The sequence below is a fragment of the Amblyomma americanum genome, chromosome 5 (genome assembly GCF_052857255.1).
Source record: "Amblyomma americanum isolate KBUSLIRL-KWMA chromosome 5, ASM5285725v1, whole genome shotgun sequence".
Lineage (NCBI taxonomy): Eukaryota > Metazoa > Arthropoda > Arachnida > Ixodida > Ixodidae > Amblyomma > Amblyomma americanum.
The window spans coordinates 64,087,227-64,113,932 of NC_135501.1; the positions used below are offsets into that span (position 1 = coordinate 64,087,227).

The window sequence follows — 26,706 nt, forward strand, 5'->3', positions numbered from 1 at the left end:
CTATTGTTTACATCGCTGCGTACGAACAGCTAGCGCTCGTTTGCATGACTTAAAACACATTCTGCGCTTTAGTTCTATTAAATAATCTCATTTTTTGTACTGGTTGTACCCGTGGCTTGTTAAGGCAGTGCGACAATCTGTGGGAGGCTACTGACATCGTGTACGATCGGCGCATGTCGCTAATTGTCCCGACTTCGTCCGACGCGATCAGTAGTTTATTTTAAACTGCTTTATTCAGAAGTATGATTGGGGACCGTTCGCGGTAATTGAAAAGGCATAACTTGTTATCCACAAAATAGCAACGGCGACGACTGCTGCAGGTCGTAAAGCAGTGCTCGGCGGTTTTCGTCACACCGGCGCTTCCCGTTCATCGTATGCGCGCCCTGCGATGTGACCAATAGTTTATTTGAGGTCACTGTTGTCAAAAATACACTCGTCGATCATTTTCGTTGGCTCAAACTTGTGAATTCGCTCTCCACAACCGCCGAATTCGAAGACGTAACCCTGCGGACTCGCTAGGCCTAGTCGTCGCGGAAGGGAAGGGAGTCGCCGTCGATTAAAGTTAATTTGGCAAGCGCTTATAGCTGGTGAGTGTTCGAGTGTGCACATGTGAAATATACCCGTTCCTTTCGCTTAGTAACAATATGGGTAAGGTAGAAAGGCGAATATATTCACACCGTCGCCTCATCAGCGTGTTTTCGCTCAGCCGCCGGCCTGCCGAGGAGGACATGAAGGTTGACAGCCCGCCGGTCGGATTCGTCGGTGTCGTTGGCCTGAAAAACTAGTCCCACTACACTCATATATGCTGCTGTTGACCACGATAGTATCGTTGTCGCACTAGTGTGACCACCGCCGTCGTCGTCATCGTACACTGAAAACGAGCTGAGGAAATTTGAAATGCGTTTGGAAAGTGTCGTGTAGCGCCGCGGAAGTCCGTCGAGTCCGAATGCCATTCCAAGTTGCGAATGTCATTCGACTCAGGTGTCATTCGAACGTGCCCGTGTAGCGCAGGTATTAGCCTTTCTCGCGATTGCCAAGGGCGATTTCTATTAGCGTTTGTCGTGATGACGCTCTGCCGCCTTCCTATTAGCAGCAGCATTTTTTTTTGTTTCATAGAGATAACATGCCAATTTTCCTCGTAATAAGGTGCACGTGCGCTTGCGGATCTTATAAACCTAATAAGTACCACAACAAATAAAATCCTGAGACTCAGTTTCAGTTTACCTACTTTTGGTTTCACCCCCCCCCCCCCCCCTCCCGCTATCTTCAGATAAATGAAATCGTTTCCTAAATTATTGACAAAATGTCTCCATTTGTCTTTCATTTAGCGCAAAGGATACCTGATCCATTGGAAAGGGTACTCCAAATGACTTTGTACCCTGGAGACTAAGAGGAATCTCAACGAGGCCTTTGCGCGAGTTCATATCCCCAAGAAAACCATCGAATCGACGCCTCCAGTCTGCCTCTGAAGAGATCGTGTACGAAATTAAAAAAAAAGCTGTCCTACTGCCGTCGATCAAGCGGTCTCCTGAAGGTGAAACTTGACCAGGACATTTATCGATGGGTTTTTCACGGGAAAGGCCAACCATTAGAAAAAAAATGGCTACTCTGTGAGGAACAAGACTTCTCCAGGCTCCAACTTCCGTCTGCATGGTTGATACGGGAAACGAAACTTGGGAACACGGTGGCGATTGAGTTTCCAATCAGAATTAAGGGTGGGGTAACACTTCAGAAGTCCTGCAAGAGGTTTCCTTGCGGATTTCCTTGTGAGACCTTGCAGGTTTTTATCGTGACAAAGATCATTGCTGGCGCATCGTAATACAGTGATAAGTGTTTATTCCCATGGAGTTATACTTTTGTTCTATTTGTTTTGTTTTAGCGTTATTTTGGCTTGTTTTGTACAATGTGTCACCTGTTTAGCTCACTGAGTGTTACTGTCTCTATTCCACGGCTATGACTTCTTGTTCATCAAATTTTCTAGTTTTTATTTAGTTTGTTGTTTAAGCTCCACGAAATGGCCACGCCAGATAACCATATAATCTTGTCTGCTGTCTTTGACAGTTGCAGTGTCACATTCACGCTGACCAATGAGACAGCTATAAAGACAAGACACGAGAAGGACCTTCTTCCAAAGACATACTTTGAAACTGTGCAATCATTTTTGCCCCCGAATCTAAAGCTTCCCATTATGGGTAAATATTTTGGAGACCTGTTTACGTCACTGTGCAATATTGCGGATAGGCGCTACAGGAATTTGACAGGCCGTGCGAAAGCGTCCTTCTTAAAAAATAAAAGGTTCATAAAGATTCACTTCGAGTCTCAATCTAGCCCACCTGAAACGAATACTGGAGAATCCATAGAGAACATCACAATTTCTGCTCTGCAAAAAGAACTCGAAACAGTAGGAACAGTTTCAGAAAAGGCCATAAATGGGCTCAGAGACACCGTGTCTGCCTATAAGGCTAAGCTTCTTAACCTAGAGCAGGAGGATGAAAAGCTGAAATCCGCAAAAACTACAAGGCTACTGAACAAAGGAATAATGGTCGGCGAGGGGTGCAAAAAAACAGACCGAAGGAAGCTTAATGCCGCTGGATATTCCATCGCGCAAGCACTTGACGCTGTACTGGAGAGCTACGGCTTAGATGCATGCCAGCTTCTCGTAAGTGACTTAAAACGTCTGCTGCATGAAGTAACATTCAAGGAAAATGAAGAAATTATTTGTAATTGCAGTGTAAAAAGAGGTTTCTGCAGCAATGGTCAAGTTAACTACAATGCCCTTTCTTCTCCAAACAAAGAAAGCTTGCGAGAAGTTGCAGCCCTCTTGGACGTACATTTTGTCAGTAACGTTTTCTTGGAGTACCTCTCCCCGAGCGTCCCGAATCTGCCTACCATAAGGCTAATAAATTATTACAGAGAGCACCTAGATAGCAGGATAACTGTCTTCAAGACACCAGGTACCTCACCTGGCGCTCAGGCTTCATTTCAGGAAGACTTGGCGTTAGCTGCGCAAGAGCTACTAGCTAAAGATGTAGGCATAAGTGTGACAGACATCTCCACCGAGGCACTCCTTGTAAAAATAGAGGGTGATGGCTGCGTTGTGAGTAAACGCACGACCTGGACAACATTATCATTCGTCATCATTTGCAAAACGCGGCAGCTACAAAACCATAACCTTCATCGCCTTCTCGGTGTTGCGGAGATCTCGGAGGCTTTTCGGGATTTGATAAAAGAAATTAATGTTGTCGCACGAAGGGGTAGCATATCTGTAGGAAACCACGAGATTCCGATTCGCATCTGTCTAGGGTCAGATTTGAAATTTTTGCTTGTTGTTCAGGGTCTGCAGTCTGCTGCGTCACACTATCCTTGTCCATTTTGTCGAGCAAACGCACAGACAAGGTGCTCAGTTGTGACAAGTAACAGGAGCTTTAATGAGCCTCCTTTGATCCGCACTCTTGAGAACATGAAAGCTGATTGCTGCGCAGAGGCGAACGGGATGAAAAACGTGCCAGTGTTTAACTTCGACTCTGATTTAATAATCCCTGACGTATTGCACATGAAGTTAAGAATAGTTAACCACCTTGTAGATGGATTGCTTTCAGAAGCAGAAGACAGAGATTACCGTGAAAATGTCCGCAACCCACGTTGTTTGACCATACACGTTCAGGACATCGTTGACGCCATAAATAACTGTGTGAATAAATTTCACGTCTGGGAAGCCAATGAAGGAAACAAGGGAAAAACATTCACGTTGGTATCGGGGGGGGGGGGGGGGGGGTGCGATTGTGAGCGCTTGCTGAAGGCTTTGCCTGAAAAACTGGCCGGGAAATCGAACCCTCAAACAGAGGAAAAAACTTTGCTCCTTTGGAAGCTTATGCGGAAAATTTTGTACCACATGGAAAATGATGTTGAAGGTTGCAGCATAGAAAGAGAAACCTCAGAATTCTTTCACACGTTCTTAGAATTAGGAGCCCAAGGTTGCAAAGGCTATGGTGGCGATAGAGTTACGCCGTACATTCATATTCTCGCGCACCACGCTTCCGAAAAGCACGAAAGGTTCAAGTGCCTTGGTTGGTTTTCAAGCCAAGGGTTAGAGAAAAAAAACGACGTGCTAAAGCATCTACACCATGGGAAGTCTAACAAGTGGAATGCAGCCGCTGACGCTCTCAAGCTGGCGAAAAGGCTTGAAATGAGTGAGAATATCAGACTAAGCCGTGCATATAAAAAGCGGGACCAAGAGTATTGGTTTGAGGGACTTTTTCAAGAGACACGGGCGAAGAGGCTACGCTGTGCAGAAGAAAAAGTCAGCGAAGGAAACTGTCTACAAAATGTGGATGACATGGATGCCGGAGAGTTGCGCACGGAGCTTCGGGCTATGGGAATGTCGACAAAAGTCAAATCAATAGAAAAATTTCGCAACCTTGTCAGGAAAGAAAGAGAAAAGCAATGATTGTAGCGATAGGAGGAGATAACAGTTATGTGGTGAGATGTGCCTTTTATTTTTGCGTGTTTCCTCCTATATTTATAGTGCTGTGTTGTACCTCTACTTTAGAAAGTGCATCACTGCTTGAAGATGAAGAGTACTGTTCCTGATTCCTTATGTAACCTGCCCCTAAAGGAGTGTTCGGTGTGTACTAAAAATAGTGTATTTCTATTATGTGACTGTTTACCTGCCATATATTCCCTGAGCAATTTTTTGGTGTAATATAAATGTGATTTGCGTGTTTTGTAAGTATTACCGTTGTCACATTTAAAATGATCTTTTGGCTTGTCTTTCGCGTAAGAAAATTCTTTTATGTAAACAAACCATGGATAACCGATTTATAACGCAATCAGCACAGCTAGAAAACGCTTTTGGGGGGGGGGGGGGGGCGTGCTTTGAAAATGAACATGCACACACGCCTTTAAGTTCTGCGGGGCAGCAGGAAAAAATTTTGCAGCGAATTTAAAAAAACTGATTGGGCGTATCGGGCGTAGATCATATGATACTGGCATCAAGTATACAATGCGCACAAACAGGCTCGAGAAAAGTGACGACAGCAGCACTACGCACATTCAGTGCCATCATTTATGTTCATTTGTATGTCCTTCTTTGCTGACTCATATTGTTTGGCAACCGATTAAATGTTTGCCTTGTTCTTTACTCTTTTCGCAAAGTATTGCTTCTTTTGTATGCCATGTTGCTGTAAAGTGTGTTTAGTTATATTCATATTCGTTACGTTTGGAGTGCATCGTTTTGGTTGTATATGTAACATGAACACAAGGTAATGACGCTATGTGATTCTGACTGTACACATTTTGTTTCCAAATGTTGTATAAAAAGTGTATAATAAAATATTTTATGTCCGCACTATAGCCCTTGTCCTTCCTTGCCTTTTTGCGGGGAAGTTATAACCCCTTTCGCACCAGCTATCAGATAGTGTGACAAGTGCAAGTTTATTGACAGCGACGCCATGAAAATAGACCTATTACATTTGCTCGATTTCCTCCCCAAAGGTGCAAAGGAGAAAAGAAATATAACCTCCAGTGCTTCGAATATTGCTGTAAAAGTAACAGATCACTTCCCATGAGTGTTATCGTTACGAAGGCTTCCCCTTCATTCATGGTAATTTGCTGACATTGTGCTTTCCGCTACGTGCTATAATGACATCCCCGCCTACTTGATATTCTCATTAACTTTGTAACATAGAATGCAATTCGTGACTTATTTTATTGGTATACATTTCTTTTTAGCGTCTGGTTATTTTTGTTGCGCTCTACCTCTCTATTACAATTGTATTTGGTTTGATTTACCTAACGCTGCTGCTTCCAAAGTAAGCGATATTATTGTTCAGTACAGTATAATTAGTTTTCCACGTGACCACAGAAATCAAAGCTGCTGCAGGCAGAGTAACCTGGGAACTGGGAAAAGGTACAATGAAATAATACAAATTCGTTCCATTACGGGCTATGAGGGACAGCGCACTGGAGCGCTTCGAACTAATTCGACCCCCCGGGGGTAAACAGCCGGAGCGTTGTTGCATTTCGCGTACGCTGACATGTGGGCATAGCGGCTGGGTCCTGAGCCGGCCTTACATCACCCGGCACCTTGTGCAAGACTTTGCCACCCCCCCCCCCCACCCGCCTCTCTCTCTCTCTCGTTGAATGTATTTGTGGGGGTGTTTCTCTTGATTTTTATTGGCCGTCCTAACGGGGGGCACTTCTAGTTTTCATTCTTTTAACAGTCTCAATGTAGTATTTGTACTGGCGTGGGCAGGACACTTAGCTGTTTTTTATTTTTCTTCCCCCTCTAATTTATACCCCTTGATATCCTTTGATCTTGCTATTGGCGGTCAATTTTTTTACACGTTTTCATAGCATTTTGAAGAAGATGAATCTTAAAAGCAAGCTGCTTGCGATAACGCAACTCATCTATTATACTGGTGAAATAGAAAAATTTATTGCTTAAAATGATTACAGCCCAGCCTCAAAGGACAGATGCAAACGTTCAACAAAGGAGGCTCTCAAGACAGTCGCTTCAGACGATTGATATGACATCGCGACTAACCCTGTTAATCCGTGGTTAACCCTCTTGCACCTGTCGGCCCTTTGCGATGTCACTGTGGGATGTGCGGAAGAATTAACTGCGGTATCATTACAATCGGCCGACGAAGCAGAGTAGCAGCCACTGGCAGCGTCGCAAATTGCGACAGCCACCATATTTACCATTTATATATACCGTTATGAACTGCTTCCTCGATGACGTCCATGTAAAAGCTCTTTTTCGTAGCACAGAAGTGGACACAATTAAATTCACCAATTTGTTTGCAAAAATAGAAAAAAGTTGGCGGTATCTTGCGGTATCTTTAAAAGCGAAGTTTCGTACCTCAAAAGCGAAGCCTCATTTTTTCAGTTGTGTTACACAGGATGGATCCCGGCAATACATCATGCATGCTTATTACAGAAGTCAGAATGAATGAACAGCAAAAAAAAAAGTAGCCAATAGCTGCAGCAATAAAAGTATGAATAGTGATCATGCGTGAAATTTTTCATTCGTACATTCATACTAATATATTTTCTATAGAAACGAGCACATTTATTAAAATTAGTTGACCAAAACAAAAGGTTCTGAACCCAGGTTAGAACACTAAGTGCAAACTCGAGTCACCATATTCGGACAACGCTAGAGTCACTAATTTGGAAGCATTACAGGTGACGTGACAGTAACAACCTGAACGTCTATCTAGACGCTGTTTGCTTCTAGACTCCAAATTCTGTGTTCTGCCCGGCAACAGCTGAACAGCTTCAGAATGTTTCTGAGTAAAGCTATATCAAATTTTATTAAATAAGCATTAAACGAATAAAATAAACATTTAAATTCGCGATTACTTTTTGATGTCGGCCGTTTGAATGCCGCTACGCTCTTTAAAAGTAACAAGAATAGCTAAAATTCAGGCGAGCTAGCTCTCATACCCTAATATATCATGATCACACGCCCCAATAAACTTTTTAGATAATAGCAAAGGGCTGCCAATTTGTAAAGTTGCTCCACGACAAGCATATATGAACAGCCGCGAATACTTTATGTAAGCTGCGTTAATGCATGGTCATCGTAACAACCTTCTTTATTTAAAGCTCCGGTCGAGACACTGGGTTCGAGCTCTCACATGTGTTCTTGTCTGCAAGGCAAAAGTCACCCGATAAAAAGGTAAGCGTCGAAATGGACGCAACTTCAGCAGTCCGAACCATTTCTGCAGCGTAGCTCGCTACCGGGCGCCATCTTTCATATTTTAGGCAATATCAGGTTTCAATTAAAAGGCCTCAGGAAGCTTCTTGATCAAAGCAATGCCAGATCGTTGCACACCATTTTAAACACCATATATTTGGGTACCTAAAACCGGGAAGCATTTTCGATATCTATCCGTGTTACGGTGCTATACGGTTTCAAAGTCTGGAAAAATGCCAAAGCTTTGGCCCCCTCCCGTAGGCAGCATCGTATAATATTCAAAACGCGCTGGGAAGCTCGTGTATTAATAGCACAGGACTGAAACTTCGGCACATTCCTCAGCTAAGTGTATATTACATAAATCCCCGAAGTATTTTTTGTAGATGCTTTTGTTCACGTTTTACGATTTTTTTGGTACCCTTTCCCATTCAGTTACGCTCCCTGTCGCTGCCACTGCCGGTAGATGGCGCAAGTAGTAGATGTCCCAGAAAGCTGGGCATGCCAAAATACTTTGCATAAAAGAAATCGACATAACTGGTGCCGGCGATTCTCTATTGTCGTTCAAATCACCTATTCAACAATATTTTCGTAAAATGTTGCTTATTTGCTTAACCTTAATTTTAGCACTGTGTATATTGATTAGTGTGCGCGTGGGCGAAACACTCTCCACCACTACAACCAGGGACAGAAACGGCCATGAAGGGGTGCACGCCGCTTGGTCAAAATGCTTTGAAGACAGGTCAAATGATTTTCGCCGGGCGCGAAGGGTGCGGGCACTCTTGCTTGTGCGCTAGTCATTCTTCTCCGTCATAAAAAAAAGCAGCAATTATTCTGTGCTGTTTCAAACCAGAAGTGATAAACAACGTTGTCTGCTGTAAATAAAATATTATCTCTCCTCAATTTGCTGACCTATAATGATTGTCGTTATGGTAAAATTATAGGTGATGACGATGAATCAACATTTACTGATCCCGAAATAATTCGAGGGTGCACGCAGGCACCAGACGGGGTGGTTCCCTAGTTCCGGGACCCATATGTTTCCAGCAGCTCCTGGCCCCTGTCCGTCAGTGCGAGCTGAATATGTAAGGTGGGGCTGAACAACAAGGTCTCCCATCGCTCAAGGGGTTGGGAATTGGGGGTGTTGGCGGGAAGGGGAGGAGGGGGTCTTGAGTTCTGCGCACTCTGCCAAGACGTGCGGCAGGATGCCCTTTTCTCGTTTTGCAAAATGGACACAGCATATCGTGTTGCGTGGAGTACATGCGGTTCATCAGTACGGGATGCGCAAGCGATCCCGCCTGCGCTCTACGCAGGATCGTCTGTTCTTGCCTGGTTAGTTTGGGGTGCGGTTCTGGCAGTCTGCACCTTTCCTCGCGGTACATCCGGGTAATGTCTCGAAAGCTGGTGACCGGGTGCGGTAGCTCTTCCGGCTTGTGCTCGGCCCGGATGGACATTTCTCGGGCATGGTAATCGGCGATGATGTTGCCTGCTACCTGCGAGTGAGCCAGGGACCCACACGAGCTCTATGGCTCTTCCCGGAGGCTTGCACTTGGATAGAATGGCTCGGGCCGCGGAGGACATTGCCCCCCTGCGGAAGTCTCCGTAGGCTGTCTTGATGCCGCGATTCTCTATTGTCGTCGGTGACCACGGTGTTCACGATCGGCTGTGCGAGCGCGAGGGCCACGGCCGCTTCTCCGGCAACTGCGGGGTCTGTTGTCTTCAGGGACGCGCTGACGATCAGCCTGTCTTTTTGACGTAACCACCGCCGCCGCATGGTCACTGTGTTTTTCAGAGCGAGGACGTCCGCGTGGTGGACCCTGGAGTTCTCTTCCAGCTTCCGGGCTATGGCTTTGGCCCACGCGATGCGGCTCTCGTCGTCCTTTGCCCACGGCGTCATGTTCCGGGGAAGGGGCTTGGTCTGAATAGTCGTCTTCCAGTCCTCTGAAAGGGCCGCTTTGATGGGTACTGGCTCCATCCGCCCGTCCTATCTTGCGTAGGAAAGCTCGTCCGTGTTTCGTGTGACTGAGCCGATTCTCTGATCAGAGAGGTGGACTTCGATGAGCTCCTCCACCGTGTTGTGGGCGCCCATGTCTAGCAGTCTTTGCGTGGACGAGTATATGGGCATGCCCAGTGCTTGATTCGTTGCCTTACGAAGTATCGTGTTTTAGGGTGTCCTTATTCGCCTTCGTCAGCTGGAGATACGGGACGGAGTAGGTAACCCGCGACACGATGAACGCGCGTACCGGGTGCATGGCATCGTCCTCTTTAGGGCCTCGGTTTTTGTTAGATACCCTCCGAAGCATACTACGTATCTGTTCGGTTGTAGTATTGATCTTTGTGACGGCGGCGTGTGCCTTCCCGTCGCTCTGAAGTAGTAGGCCAAGAATCCTAATCTGCTGTGTTGGCTTGATGACCGTTCCGTCGATGGTGATGATCACGTTCAGCGGCAGCTCCTTCGTGGATTTTCCCGGTTGGATCATGAGCAGCTCTGATTTCTGGGGAGCACAGCTCAGTCCGCATGACTTTGCGTACTCGTGCACGGTCGTTGCCGCCCGTGCAATTGTAGGAAATTTTAGAAAAATGTCAAATTGTTGGAATTTGGGTTCTGATACCTTCCTGGCACCTTCAATTCTCTCTGAGTAGGCCTTATTTCTTTGTGTTCGAAAAAGTGTGCAGTCTTGTTTTCCGTGAATGCCTTCTTGTTGATATTCTCAATATCACGATGCTGCAAAATGATTCGCTTCTTTGCCGGGAGATGAACACATGGCCGCTCTATAGACTTGTGTTGCCATCAATGTCGATTGTGCGTTACCAGAAAAGGGCGTTTAACTTGCATTTTACCTGACTTCTCAATTAAACTTCGAATCCAAAGTTTCTCAAGAAGGTTTTTCTTTTTGTTGCTGTCCGGTTTAGTAATAAAACTCATTAACTCTACATACTTATACGGGCTACCCGGCCGCTGCCTCAAATGTGTTCCCTTCTTTAGAATTGATATATACTGCAGCCTGAAGCCCAGCCAACCAATTTGAACCTTTATATAGACGACACTTAAAGGGCCAGTGATACCTTACTAAAAACACTATTCTTAGAGAAACAATCAATAGAGGTAGCGTGCATAGCTGCGAGAGGTATGCTGATCGACACTCAGCAAATCTGTCAGATTGTGACGCACTTGTTGACGAAGGGTGCTTTAATACCAAGTAGGAAGAGAGGCAAGGCAGGGCTAGCTGAGGCAGCAATGGCGACCGGTCCCCGACAGCACGAGCTACATCGTCCGTCGTCAGCTATGCGCCACCTGGAAATTATGTAGCGGTGCCTCTGCATGCCACACTCCTTAGGGCTGGGCCATGCCTCAGTGCACTCGGTGATAGTTGGAGAAAAAATATGAACCTCACACCCGCATCGTCGTGAAAGCGCTGGCCCTCTCAGAAGTCAAAGTGTCTCTTTTCGCCTTTCGGCTGGTCCACGCACACCCCCCCTTCCTCCCCACGCACGAATAACTTCGCGAAGGTAGCTTTACCAGTGCAGGTGCCGGCGAAATACTCACCTAAAAGAACGGTGCTCCTACAGTTCCAACATAGATGAGAAGAAAGCAGTTGCAGAACGCAGCAGAGAAGCTATATAATATAGGCGACCAACATCAAGTTAAAACGAGAAACACTACCTGTGAATGTACGGAGTCACGATGGTGTGGGCAGAACAGACTGGAATAAAAAACGCAGCCAACAAAAACGAACCATGAAATGGAAATGCGCTCAGGTTGCCTTATTATTCGTAAACTGTAATATGCGCAGCCTTCCGAATGGGCAATTTTCATTAGGTAGCAGAGCAAATTGGAAGTTGGACACACTAATTGTGATTTTGCACCTTCGGACGAGGCCCCGCCGCGGTGGCTCAGTGGTTAGGGCGCTCGACTACTGATCCGGAGTTCCCGGGTTCGAACCCGACCACGGCGGCTGCGTTTTTATGGAGGAAAAAGGCTAAGGTGCCCGTGTGCTGTGCGATGTCGATGTCAGTGCACGTTAAAGATCCCCAGATGGTCGAAATTATTCCGGAGCCCTCCACTACGGCACCTCTCTCTTCCTTTCTTCTTTCACTCCCTCCTTTACCCTTCCCTTACGGCGCGGTTGATGTGTCCAACGATATGTGAGACAGATACTGCGCCATTTCCTTTCCCCCACAAAACCAATTATTATTATTATTTCGGACGAGCGCGTCATCACTATACCTCTTCTATAATACTCACCTTTTGCAAGTATGAAAAAAAAGGAAACCATGCTATTTTATGTTTTTAAACATATAGCAAGCCTTTACATATCTGCACGAATGCATTTCATCAGCTCAAACACTATCTTAGACACTAAGGCTCAAACACTGAGTAGCTTAAAGGGGCCATGACATGGTCGTTCTTCATATTGCATTCTTTGCGCTTCAGTAACTAATACAAGAGCTTGTTATTCAGTTTCCGAAATTTGGCTGTCATGGACGCGCTCTTTATTCCAAAAAGTGTTATCAAAATTAAGAACGAGAAACTCCTCCCACTGGAAGCGACTGCGCCATATTGAATGCTATCGTGACGTCAGCAGGGAACACGCGGAGCAACGCCGTCTGCTCTCGTTGCTGCAATGTGCGCAGCGAGGTCCCATTCCCCCCTGTACTTTCGCAGGCGATCGAAGTTGCAGTCGTCCCCCATATATGAGTCACTGGGTGTCTTAAAGCGTTAATAAAATTAACACAGTTATTCTTCGGAATAGGTAGGGTCCGGTCACACTATAGGCCGATGCAACGGCGATCGACGGTCGGTGGGCTGGCGGGTATGCAAATGTCGTCGCTGACGCACTGGTCCGTCACGTTAGACCGACAACTACTCCAGCACGACCAACGACATCATTTCGCAGTAGTGTAAAGAGTGAACTTAGTGGGAACTAGCACAGTGTGGTGGGGGACTAGTTGGTATATGACATTCTATAAACTTAAGAACTTTAAAACTTATTGGGCCTGACGCTAGCCACGGTGACATACGCGATGTGCGTGCACCAGCAAAGATGTGCTTTCATTCAGTGCCTGCTCAAAGAACCTATCGGAAGACAAGCGACACGGGCAGAAAACGCCGCACGACGGTGCCGCTCAGTTGCTCGCCGCCGTAGCCTGGGCGTGTGCGGCCGAGCGAAAGCTTCACGCTCGGTGAATAAAAGGCCCAAAAAACTGCGCTTGTGTACCTTATCCGTACTCAAAAAAGCTAAACGAGCAGCTGCATTTCATGTCTTCACAGTTTGTTACTAATCAGCGCGGAACTCTTGGCAGATTCTTGAATTACGGTAGACGGTGGACAGCCGGCCCCTTTCGTGACCAGGCCTAGCGAGTACGCAGGATTCATGTGTGCGATTTCGGCGATTGTGGAGAGCAAATTCTCAAGTTTTAGAGCCTGAAAATAGCTTTCAAGCGTATTTTTGGCTAGTGCCCTCAAAGCGACGACTGTCTTCATCGCAGGGCGCGAGTACAATAAGGGGGAAGTGTCGATATGTGACCCGGTCTTCACAGCATGTGCTGAAGGCAGCCGGCAGCAACCGCCGGCGTCGACCGTGTACAACAAATCTGTTTTTTTTTTTCATTAAATTCAAGTAATGTCGGAACTTATTTTTCGCAAAAGCGATTTAAAAACAAATACGAATGACATAACAGGAAGCATATAGAATTAGCGGGAAGCGCCGGTCCTACGCCAAGCGTTTCCCAAGTAGCGATATATAGAGTCAGCGGCGCTTATTGCAGTGTTTTCATAGTATCTAAAGGAGTAAAACTACAATTTGTGAGCAATACTACGTAATATTTAAGATAACGAGAGCCCACTTCGCCCTTTATGCCAAGCAAACAAGCAGTACTGTTTGCGCACTTCTATGTAAACAACCCCAGCGCGGGGCTGCAGTTGTCGTAATCGTCGCATTCCTGGGCCACAATGCGTACGCAGAGTAAACGCTAAATAGTGTACTATTATTTTCAAGCACTCATTTAGACGGCTGCGACTATTCCTCGGGTGGGCAGTGAAAGCATTCGAGTCGCGTAGGGTTTTGCAAGCGGCTTGGTTCCTGCAAAAGGGTTCTACAAGCCGAAGGGAATGTATGTTCGACTTACAAATGCACACATGCAGCGGGGAAGTCGTCTCAGTCGGCACTTTTCTCTGCTCCTTTCGTGCCTCAAGGTTACTCTAGTGCCACCTTATGGTAATTTGAGTTCAATTAACGAGCCGATGAATAGCGGACAAGAGCTTGATAGCCAGCTGCAAAACGCCGCGGCTTTTACGGCGCACATCGACGAAGGCATGCACGGCACGTGCCGCTTTTCACATACGGGAGCACTTTACTGCTCAAAAGAGGCCACGCTCATAACATAAAATTAACATGTTTCTGAGCGTAAATAATAAAGCAGTGTTCAATCGATTTCTGTTTCCTCAACAATCACAAAACGGGAGCCACGAGCAAGTCCGCTTTCCCAAGGATCACTCAGCTCGCGTACTATGTTGAAGGCTTTCGAAAAGAAAACACGGAAAAATGCTTTTTCTTTCCATAAGCCGAAAAGATAACTTTTCGAGCGACCGCAGACTACGGTGTGCATGCAAGCACATCAAAGGGCGCAGCCGACGACGCGGGGCGGGCATGCCCCCGTGACGTCAGTGATCAGGGGTTGCCAGACCAGCAAGCTGTTCATAGAAGAAACGAAAAAAAAACTCGTTTTAAAAATATTTACCGCACAGAATCAGCTCAAACATGGGGGAATTTTAATTTAACGTGTTCAGAATTAAATGCTTAAATGCGATAAGCAGGGTATGTGTGAAAATAGGCTTTCATGACCCCTTTAAACAAATGCTTTGCTCCGCGCCTCAAATTCCACAAACCAATCGTCTCTTCTGGGGCTATGCTGGAACAGTGGTAGGCACCTGTCGGCACTGTGAGCATCTTCGGGCTGGTTTAAGAGACAAAATTTCGTGTTCAGATATCTCTGATATCTCTGGCACTCCGTAGATACTTTACAAAAATTTTGAGCGCCTAACTAACATTTCGAAGAACGTATATCATCACTCTGTAAGAAAAACTAGTACATTCCGCTCAAATGACTGTCTGCTCTCACATCTCTCATTTTCATTTTTAGAACACAACTCAAACAATACATAACAAAGTAAAAATGAAGCACTAAAACGCCTGTTGGTTTGGCTTATAGGGGTTTAACGTCCCAAAGCAACTCAGGCTATGAGAGACGCCGTAGTGATAGGCTCCGGAAATGTCGACAACCTGGGGTTCTTTAACGTGCACTGACATCGCACAGTAAACGGGTCTCTAGAATTTCGCCTCCATCGAAATTCGACCGCCGCGGCTGGGATCAAACCCACGTCTTTCGGGCCGGCAGCCGAGCGCCATGACCAATCAGCCACAGCGGCAGCGGCTCAAAACGACTGTTTGTGTGTGTAATAAAAATATAAAATACTATGTACCCGCCTGAGAGCTTGTAGTTGCGTGCAATCTGTGTGCTCGACCACAAAAGCTCATTGCCTTATTTTTAGTAGTACGCACTTCACAGAGGGCCTGAACAATGGGACGATTGAAAATATACGCAGACTTTAAACATCTTGAAAAATAAGACACCAAAGGGCAAGAAGCACATTTGAGCAGAGAACCCTTCTTGAGATTCTCAGAGTGTCTATGCGTGAGCGAAACACGCGGACAGATTACAGTGTCATAAAGTGACGCACTGCTCCGGGGTTAACTTAAAATTGAAATTGTTTGTCTATTACAAAAGTGCTTTTTATAGGGTTTTCTGTTCCCATGACAAACTGGGATGCTTGCAGTGCTTGTGAAGGTGGTCCTTAGGGCAAGTGGTGTTTTCACATTAGATAATAATAAAATAGCGGTAACGTAATAGCTTAGACGTGCACCGAACTAATCTATGACTGCTGAGCCTCCACTGAGGAACACGCGAGCCCCATCTTGCTCCGCGCCGTGAAATTGCGTATTCGCAGCACGCGTACGTTGATCCCGCGTGCGTCTAAACTAGTACGCCGCTGCTATTCTTATATTATTCCATTATTTAGTACCACAGCAGCGCAAATGCCATGCCAGTGACGCACATCCGAGCAAAGGAAGAAAACTCCGCACCAGACCACATCAGGGAAGGGACCTGCGGCGGGGACAGGATTTCCATGGGGCCCTCTCGCAACTCCTGGGGCCTTCCCGGGTCATGTGAATCTGCGGAGAATAATCAGGTACGAGAACTTCAGAGACGAATCTTGATTTGGACAGCAGCTTTTTTAGGTGCCGTAGTAAGCTAAAAATTCGTTTTTGTCGCTCGCTTCCTGCTCTGGTTTAGCAAATATTTTTTTTTCTATTTGGTGGCTCACAACCACGCACCATCCGTTTTAAAGGAACCTATAAATGCCATTCCCGAGGTTAAGCGAAGCAGACGAGCGGTAGGTATTCCATTACTCGTCACCTAACCCCTCCATCCCCCCCCCCACCCCCCCGGAAAGAATTTCTGAACCAGCTTCCTTAGCACAGCAAATATCTCCACCACAAACTCATGCAGGCTGAGACACCCACCAGTCTTGAAAGAAGAAACTACTTGAGATCTGCGGCCCGCCCATGAGTACGTCATGGACAGATACATGGTTTTCAGACATCTGGTTATCTCACCCGGTTTCCCGCGCATATGTCTTCGCCTTCTCACACTTACGTTGCTATTTTCTATTCTCTTGCTTCTCCTCCGTCGCTTTAGGCAATAATAGATCCGAAGCATCAGCCGCAGAGGCAATTCGGAATCATGTTCCTAGGAAAGGCTCAAAGGCCTAGCAAGGCGCACTCCCGAGGAGTTCGCGCAGGAAACACGAACAGACTATTTTTGCGGTTACCGGACGTGCGCCTGTGCTTTCGTGGCTGCAGAGAATGGCAGCATCAGGTGGTCTGTCGCTCACCATGTCACCATTGTAGTCCCTACGTATACCGTTCAAACAAAAAATTTCAAAAACGCAGTTATCAATTAGTCCGCGCAAATAAAAATCATGATTTTTAGAAGTTATTAATAAATAGCCAGCTCATTTTCAAGCATTCTTGCTTAGTGTTAATGCTCAAAAGCATTCGTTCTAATGAACACATTTGTCAGCAATCGGCCACCACGGTGGCTCAGTGGTTATGACACTCTGCTGCTGACCCGGAAAACAGGGGTTCCATCCCGGCCGTGGCGGGCGAATTTCGATGGATGCGAAATTCTAGAGGCCCGTGTACTGTGCGATATCAGTACAAGCTAAAAGACCCCAGGTGGTTGAAATTTCCGGTGCCCATCACTACGGCGTCCCTCATAGCCTGAGTCGCTTTGGGACGTAAAACCGCCGTAAACCAAACCAAACCATTTATCAGCAATCCTGGAACCCATTTCCTGGACGGCAAGTGACAGCATAGTCTTCTGTGTGTCTTGGACGTTTTTCTTTTTTTTCAAATTTATTTCCAGAAATCAAACTTGTAAATATATGGTCCTAATCAAGAAATAAAGCGTAAACTAAAATGCAGCGCTTGTGAATGCATTGTCTCTTGTCACGGCTTCGTTTGAGCATTATGTTTTGTTCTGAAGTACCAATTAGTAGGTTGATAAAACGTATTTCCATACGGTTGTATTGGATTCATATCATTCATTTATGTCAGTAACTGATCCGTATGATACCGAAGACAAGGAACAATGCAATGATTAACCTCGATAATCAGGAGAATCTAATAGGACACGAAAGAAACCATTATATCACACTCTCTACCCCTCCCTCATCCTTCTCTGTGGATATAAAAGCACCGCTTTACCGCATGTACGCCTAATTAGGGCCGTCACTACGGAGACCTTCATGAAAAAACTCTTCGCGCTTCATTTCAAGCCAATCAGCCGTCTGGGCACGGCGATGTTTAGAAACAGCGCCTCTTATTTACATTTCCCCTTCTAGCCCGGTAAAATCACCATTCTGGAAGCAGGCTTGCTAGCTCTGAAGGACGGCGCTGTCATGGTGCACGCAACCACAAAATTTTCTTTCATTTGCCGAAGGTATAGTGGAGAGTAAAAACACTAGTTGCAGCCATCGACTACCGGAGAAGCGATATCGCACCTTCCGGCGCTGCAGTTAAAGAACATATCGATAGCGATAATGACGGGTCGTTCGCACTTTCGCAGCAAAATAAAGTAGGCAGAAAACAGCCTTTGCCTGGTGTGCCACTTACCAAGCGTCTGTAACGCCACTTTCCTGATTCGTGTGCTTGTCGGTCGTATGTGAATGAGCACGTTGCCTATCTTTTTAGTCCTAAAGTAATGAGCAGGGATACCGTCATTTTTCACTGTTATATTAATACTACGTTGCAAAGAATCCGTTACTGAAATAAAAAATGAAAGAAACTTCTTCTGACTGCCTGCTCAACTCCCTTTAGACAGGATAGTAGAAATATACTGGCAGCCTCGTTAGCAGCGTATCCCTGAAGATCAGCACCATGCGTTACCAGCCCACCGCTACGGTAATATGTTATGTGTGCGAATAATTTTTACTAGGCATTGTGTAAACAGGGTTTCAGGACGCTGCAGTGAGTGGCTACGGCGAAAGCTTCACGCCCCTAGGACTTTATGCAGCAAAATATTTCTACCTGATAGTTTTATATGTCTCAAACATGGAGTCCAGCAGGCTTTGCAGTTGATGTTGAAGCCACGAACTCGCGTTCTATAAGAGGGCTCTTATATACTGAGCGACCTCAGCGCCTGTTACTGGACAAATGGAAATAAATGTGTCCACGAGACTTATTTAATCTTTGAAGCAACACTACAACGGCACGGAGCTCTGCTTCGACTGCAACCCACATAATTTAGACGGACATGGTGCTGGCATCACTTGCTGACCGGAAACACACCGATCTGCAAAAGTCAAGAAACAAGGTCATTAAATATGGAATGGGTCTTAACTTGCAATTACCACTACCCTCTTTTTATCAATATTTATTGTTCCTCTAGGTCTTAGTACAATATGTCATAGCTATTAGAACTGGTCGAAGATTGCCTTCCAACTGCGACGGCATTTTAAAAGCGAAGACACCGTTCAGGGTGAAACCGATAATGAAACTAATTGTCAGGAGAACATTTCCAGTCGGGAAACGCCCTCTGCTGGTGAAAATTCTGTGGGGGTCCGAGGAAACTTACTCTTCCCAACTCTCGCTCTCTATATCGCTTCAACCAGACAACTCACGCAGAGTGGCTTGGCAAACAGCGGCGTATAAATGTGCCCAGGAACCACTCATGCGGTCTAGCAAGCTACTAGTTCACGGCACTGCCACATTGGGAAGTCTATTTCGTTAAAATCGCCAGAAGTGCTCCCACTATAGCATTGTGTTTTTTTTAGTCTATTCAAGCTTGAACATCATGATAGGGCTGCATATTCCGGCATGTTTTTATGTTCTATTTGGGTTTCGTGCTTGTCGCCATAACGAGGTAACAATCGATTTCTTGTACGCTTATCCGGACTTTTCCTAATGACTTAATGTCAACTTGAATCGATTCGTCTGATGAAATCCTTTTCGCTAGCAAGATGCCCCTGGCACGCTTTTCCAGCGTTTCTTCAGTGCTGTTTTTTTTTTCGTGCACAACTCTTCAATGCATTTTTGACAACAGGCGGGATATCATAGTAAATGTTGCTTTCCTTATGTATTTGCCACACCGTCATTGTTTTATTGCTAGCTCTACCGTCAGAGCTTATATGCAGCAAACAATCGTTCACGTCCACTGTGATTTTAAGGTCGCTCTAGACCGATTGGTAAGTACTGAAACACGCGGGGGGAGGCTGCACTTATTGATATTTCGCCGCGCTAAGCGTGGGAGTGTGCACATAAATAGGGTGGGAGCAGCGGAATCAACAGCATTAACAGTACGCCATACCATAGCACCGCAAAAATTTTCTATGTTGCTTTGGTTTGTTTGTTTCTTTACATATCTGGCTTCATTTTAAAAGTCGCTTTTATGCACTGGGAAGACTCGGTGGTGGTCCCAATACCAAAGGCTGGGAAACCTCCCACAAGCCTACAATTTTTGCGGCCGATCTCGCTAACGCCCACAATTCACAAGATGTGTAAAAAGATAACTGCTACGCGCCTATCATGGTGCTTGGAAAATGAACAAAACACAACGCTCGAGAAATTCGGTTTCCTACAAGCCTTGGTACAGCAATTGGGTTGGCTATACTGGCTGAAGAGGTCATACATGTGTAGTCTCACAGCCACGTTGTACGCAATGTGGTGGCTACCGACGTGGCGAAGGCATACGACAATGTGTTACATTCCAAGATTGTTCACAACAGGGAACTTATGGGCATTCCCCTACAAGTCATAAAAGCAGTGTATATACTGCTCAAGCATAGGACGTTTTCTGTCCGACTAAAGGGACAACAAGTCGTTCATTACATCTCAAATAGATGAGTGCCAGAAGGTTCAGTTTTAGCACCTTTCCTATTTTTATCACACTCATGCCATTGGCGTCCAAATTAACTCATACACCAGAAGTGCAGTTCATTACTTACGCAGACGATGTCACGATTCGGTCTACTCGTAAACAGCTTGAGACACAGACTATTTATCTGCAAGAAGTCTCAAATACTATATATGAGTATGTCCGTAATGCAGGCCTGGACCTGTCACCGCCAAATTTCAGCTACATTGGTGTTGCAAACAAGAATGCAAGAAAGAAATTGGCTACTAAAATAGCCAAGCTAAATATTTGAAATTCGTCATTACAAGAGGTAGATGAGTTGAATTTCCTTGGCCTAGACATACATAATTCTGGCAAAGGAACAGATCAAAATGCAACAGTGCGTTCCTTGAACATGATCAAACTCATTTCACCGGGGAGGGGGCAATTCATGTCCCCTCTGGACAGGAATATTCAGCACCCATGTTTTCATAAGCACACATTGTGTACACAGCTACATTTAGTGTGCACTGGACACATGGTCTGGAATAAACCACGGGGGAGGGGGGGGGGGGGATATCCACGTTGTCGAGGTGAGCCCGGAAAAAAAACAAAGATGGAGGAGCGTTGGGAGTAGTACGAAGAACTAGAACTCATTGATACCGCAGCGGTGGCCTAGCGGTTCGAGCATCCTTCTCGCATGCGGGTGGTGCTGAGTTCGATCCCCAGTTCCGCCGGGTGCCCACAGGTGAAACAATGGATACAAGCTTTCCCCTGGCCTGGTTCTTGGCTTCTTTAAGGTGATATGCTTGAGAAATGGGTCTCTGACCACCCACCTTGAGAAGAAGAAAAACACCTTGTGCCACGGCGCTCTTTGGCCCCAGATGCCCTTGCGCCATAAAAAATCACAATCACCAGCCATCATCATCGAAATCCTTGATATAAAATTTGGATTCCTTTGGACTGTCGCACAAGAAGGTGCAAAACACATGAAAAGCGCGGTACTCTGCAACCAATGGCAAGCCTAATTAGCGGGGATGTATTTCTGCAGCAGTTGCACCCGGAGTTCTACCAGATGCATGCAAAAGACTTTTGTTCTTCTGGAGAAACCCTTACGCACCCTTAAAGATAGGTGTCTGCTTTTACCGCACCAGAGTTAACAAATACCTACGATGGAAGTGACGAATTAAGGTACCAAAGCTCCACCTTTTGAGCGCTGGCAGATCTGCTCGCAGGCCGTCTTGGTGTGGTATTTGTTCTGGTTGCCGTCGCAGCCGCCGTAGGTGAACCGCTGGCAGCGTCCCTTTGTGACGTTGTAGGCCCACATGGGGATGCGGGCGCGGCATGGTCCTCGATCAGCTACTGGAGTGCATTTACTGTGGAAGTTTGCGAGCACTGCAAATGCCAGTCGGTAACAAGACGGGTTCGCAAAACGAGCCCGCGCCATCAAAGGGTAAACTCGGCTGGTATTTTGCACAACAAATTACAAGTACAAGACGAAGCTACCGGCAGTCATGAAGCTGACAGCGCTTCTTTTTTTGTGAAGTTTGATGTTTATTTATTTTTGAAACAACAAAATGCATCTATACACTGATTATTAATGCAGAAAAAAGATCCCAGAGCCATATGCTGTAATGTAACCTCCCATAATAAAATGGATAAACTAATGACAATGGTTAGTACCAGCAACCATGACAACAATGAGTTTAGAAACATGAGGCATCTATTATGAACTATACAATTAAACACGCATAGTGTAATATAAAAGAGATATAATCAATAGAGGAAACACTACACACGCATAACAAAAGAACAAATAACTTGCCATGAAACATGTACGAAATAAACAGATGAAGTTGGCGTTTAAATGACGATAGAGATGAAGCTAGTTTAGTAACATATGGTGAATTCTAAACTTCGCTAATGAAACTCCAACTGTGTTGATTCCAAATCTAGTGCGAACTTCGGACAGCAAAAAATTATTCCTACGTTAAAAGCACGTAAAATTTGGGTTAATAATGTATTTCTTGAGTGTCAATTGCTAAATATTACGATCATCAACTAGCCACCGCAATGGTTCAGTTGTTATGGCGCTCGGCTGCTGAACCGAAAGACGCGGGCTCGATACCGGCCGCGGTGGTGGAATTTCGATGGAGGTGATATTCTAGAGGCCCGTGTACTGTGCAATGTGAATGCACATTGAAGAACCCCAGGTGGTCGAAATTTCCAGAGCCCTTCAGAACGGCGTCCCTCATGGCCTAAATTTAGTTCAGGGTGTTAAACCCCCCAAAAACATGAACCATATGATCATCAACTGTCAATAACCAATTACAATAACATTGAATGTAAAGACGTCATTACTAGGCAGTTAAGCTCGTGATGTAAAAGGTATGTATGAAAGTTCTGATTATCCCATGTGAGAATTATGAGACCTTGATCCTGAATAAGTAGGAGGGACGATGAATGGGAAATGTATGCCAGTAGTACTCAAGAAATTGTGCAAGAACTTAGGTGGCTCTGAATGAAAGCATAGAGAGTGATTAGAGTATGCCAGTAGAAGAAACTACCCGCTTTCGGTAATCCTCTAATTCGAAATGAAGTTTTTTGTGTATTGTTTAAATATGCTGGTCGAATTTAAAACAACACTCTAAAACGATTCCAAGAAACACACAATGTTCAGTTGGTCATAACTCCCGGAGCCATTCACTACGGCATCCCTCATAACCTGAGTTGCTTTCGGATGTTAAACCCCATAAAGCAAACAAAACGGACACCGCTACGTACAAGTTTTTTATGCTCTTAACATATATATATAAGAGAATTGATTTATATCAGCGTGACCCTGGTTTGTTTTCATGCCGGCGAAGTCTCTCCATCGCAGTGTTTTTATTTTAGTCTCGGATAGTTGTGCATGAAGCCAGTCTGTATGTTTTCTCTAGCATTGTCGCAGAATCGTAATGCCAAAACAAAGTGAAAGAGGAGGTCCGTGCCGCATCCTGTAAAAAAAAATTTTCTCCAACAAAACACTCTTCATCGCAATCACGAATCCGGCCTACATAAGCATAATGCTTCAAGCGTTGAGAGCTTTTCCATTCCTCCGTCATCGCCACCAAAATATGCGTTTTGGGGAGAACGTATATCTGTCAGTCACAGTACTCCACCTCGGCCCATGCTGAAAAACCTGCACGGAGTACCTATGTGCCCCGACGACAAGCGCTCGACGTGTCTGAGGCCTCAGGCAATACTTGCAGCTCTGTAATAATGGAGTTCTATACTAATGTACTTATCGCCATCCTAACTATGCACACTGCAGGACAGACTCCTCTCCCGATGACCTCCTAATAATCGTTCTTGTGCTAGCTGCAAACCGGAAATGAATTCTACATTTAAATTGCACTGATGTCACTCTCTTGCTAACCTAAGAAAACAACCTTTCCGGTATGCACCATGCCTGCCTAGCAAGCCTATGCTTTACAGAACGCGGACAAGTATGACCACCGATCCCGTAGTCCAACTTTCGACGGAAGTCCATATGGCCAGGCTGAAGCATTATAGCAAGACAAAGGTTTGTTCACTGACCAAGTCAAGAACAAACGGAAATGGCGTTTCGGGTTTGTCACTGGAAGCCGTCAGTATTTAACTTTGTCAGTGACCTAGTCTTCGCCTTGTTATTATGACCGCAGATCACCATCTTTTCTTTCACCTTTAAGCTCATTTTAGAAAACGCAGGAATAGGTAGTTTTGACGGAGCATAATCATCAACTTAGAGAGTTTTTACTGTTACTATAGAAGAAAAAATGGCAACCTAAATGACGCCACCAGTAAACCATTCCGTTCGAATGCCCCGCCTTATTAAGAACTGCGTGAGGTAATATTTATAGTGTTTAACGTCCCATAGCACCTCTGGCTATTGGGGACGCCATACCAAGGGCTGGAATAATTTCGGCCAGAGTGTTTTTTGAACATTCACTGACATCGCACAGAATATGGGTCTCTAACATTTCGCTTCCATCGAAATGCGCCCGCCGCGGTCAGGATCGAGCCTGCGTCATTCGGATCAGCAGCCGAGCAACAAGACCACTGATCCACCGCGGCTGCTCCTTAATGATAACTAAACCAACGGAAACAGGTACGCTATGAGGCCAATTATCAACTTACATTATCATCCGCCCGATGTTACCCCAGATTCTGTGAAGATAGATGCAGTTAGAGCTAGCAGTGTGTTTTTAAATGGTGCCCTTCAAAATTTACCCTCATTTACCGTCGTTAGTACGCCAGTCTGATCAGTAGGCTATTGTATTTGGGCAACAGTGTTCGGGTTTTAACATTATCAGATCACTCTCAGGCCTGAATAACTGCCATGAATGGCGTTTTGATGCACGTATTGACAAATAGGATCGGTAACAGTGGCATACGTGATACGTCGCTAGTGCGGCTTTCAGTAATTTTGTTTCTACAGTTTATGCAGTGTGGATGTAAGCAAACATTGTTTGGTTCTTCTGCATATCATTGCATGTAGTGACCATGAAAAGGGCCAATTATATTTGCTAGTCCAGTGCACAAAAACAAGGAGAAAATTTTGCACAAAAGTATTGCTAGCGGCTGTGAATGATTTTAATGCAGATGCATTCCCATGACAAATGCAGAGGTAGCTCGAAAGGTGGCACAGGCACTGCTCTGTTATAGTTGCCCCATTTCCGATGTGTTCGCAAGTGCTCGCCCTCACGTTTCCATATTCGTGCGCTCGCACGGCCGCGCCGACACAGTGGCCTTCGTCCGATCATTTATGGCCAACAGGCCGTTTTTCATTCCTGCGTTCAAGTATCACGATTAATATTCTTTATTCCTCTCTGCTCTCCACTTTTCTTCAGCTGCAAGCCGCTCTGCCGTCGAATTGTTAGTGAATGGCAGCCAGCCTTAAAAGCGACACGACCACTATATTTCTATTGAATGCGCATCATCCGCACTTTTTCGCCGAGGTATTCCCTCGAGCAGGCTTTTCTGAAGAGCAGTAACGCCAAGAACTCAAAATATTTTAACAAATGTGGCTATACAAATCCAATTGAAGTCGCTAGTTGCATTTTGTGTTATTCAGGTTTGCAATGTGGTGCGGATTCCCTCTCTTCGAATAATTTATGTAATTTTGTAAAGCTGCCTGTGCCGATGCCTCAGAGACTACTGTCCCATTCTTTTCTACAATTCACAAGGAACATCGTTTTTCATAATCATTCGAGTAATACCTTTGAGATGAAACTTCGGGTCTGCTAACAAAGGGTGTTACATTTTCAAAATTTCAGTGTACTGGGCAAGTTTTTTGCGCTTCACTTAGCTTGTGAAAAGACGGCACCTCTGTCAGTACATAAGGTAATTAAAATAATTGCAAATAAACAATTGCGAAATACTGAAGGGCACACGCTGTCTCTATATTGTAGTAACACTCCAAACACTAGACATCAGCATTGTGTGCCCTTCAACCATATTAACTTTTGTTCAACACTCAGAACCGTTATGGAAGTATTCTGAAAAGGATACTCACCAGCCACAGCGAAGAGAAGCGTCAACGAGACAGTGACCCGCATAGCGTCTGCAGGTGTGATGCAAAGAACTGGCAGAGAGCCCTGACCCAGACAATGATATCCTTCTAAGAGCAAGGTGAGGGGCAGATAGCGAAGCCAGCTCTCCCCACCCTCCTCGTCTTCTTGAGAGGCTTGGAAGACGACGGGCTTCTCTTATCACTCGGATGCCGCAACGACGACTCACGCGGGTGTTTTATCGGGCGTTTATGTCACATCTATGCAGAAGAGGACGTTTAACTTTGCCAAGCTTGTTTTCTCGTCCAACGTTGCAACTTAGAAGGTCATGGAGCGTGAGCTCAGTGAGCACGTGGTGGTATTCTTAAGTCGAGACTCCCGCGGAACCCTGAGGCGGAACCCTGAGAACCCCGCGGAAAACTGAGGCTAGAAGCAACGCTTTGCAAAGTGCGGCTCTCTTAATAGATAGCAAACGAGCTGCTGTCTGTTTTTACATGATATAATAGCGATAAATGTAAATGCGTCCGATTTGACGCTGTGTTGCAGTCCTGCCTATTTCGAGAGCTGTAATAAAGGCTCAACAATTATTTACTTAGCAATATCAGGCAAATAAACAATATGAATCGCAAGAAATAATTGACAGTACTGCGGTGTTGCCTCCACGGCTTGAATTAGATGATCGGCGATGCCAAGATTGGTTGACCTGCATTGGCCGTGAAGCTAGCGACCTCAAGGAATAAGGGTCAGCTTTGTCTGTAAATTGCGCTGCAGAAAGGCGGACATTCTCTGCGAGTTGTTTCTCTGGTTTTCACCCGCTTGGCGTTTATTAGGCATTCTCGCGCTTTGAATCACTGTCAAAAGAACTTTCTCGCATATCTTCAAGAAATTCGCTAATGAGAACAGAGGACACACGGGACCCGAAAATTGGACAGGGCTCTTTATTCAGCCTAGCTTATTCTTTGCATAATACAGATTTCTCGCGTACAGGCTTTTTAAACTCCTCAGTGTAAAATGTTAGCC

General features: G+C 45.4%; 1 protein-coding gene across 1 annotated transcript in view; it reads right to left on the minus strand.

Annotated features, from left to right (window-relative positions):
• The window catches only part of LOC144134748 (kunitz-type serine protease inhibitor 6-like), a 31,776-nt gene extending 6,042 nt beyond the window's left edge, over nt 1-25,734 (minus strand). Inside the window, exons 1-3 of the mRNA XM_077667582.1 lie at nt 25,692-25,734; nt 21,362-21,550; nt 15,844-15,933 (exon numbers count right to left, since the gene is read on the minus strand). Coding sequence (XP_077523708.1) covers nt 15,844-15,933; nt 21,362-21,550; nt 25,692-25,734 — 322 coding nt within the window. The remainder of the gene's footprint in view (nt 1-15,843; nt 15,934-21,361; nt 21,551-25,691) is intronic.
• Between the last annotated feature and the right edge of the window lie 972 nt (nt 25,735-26,706).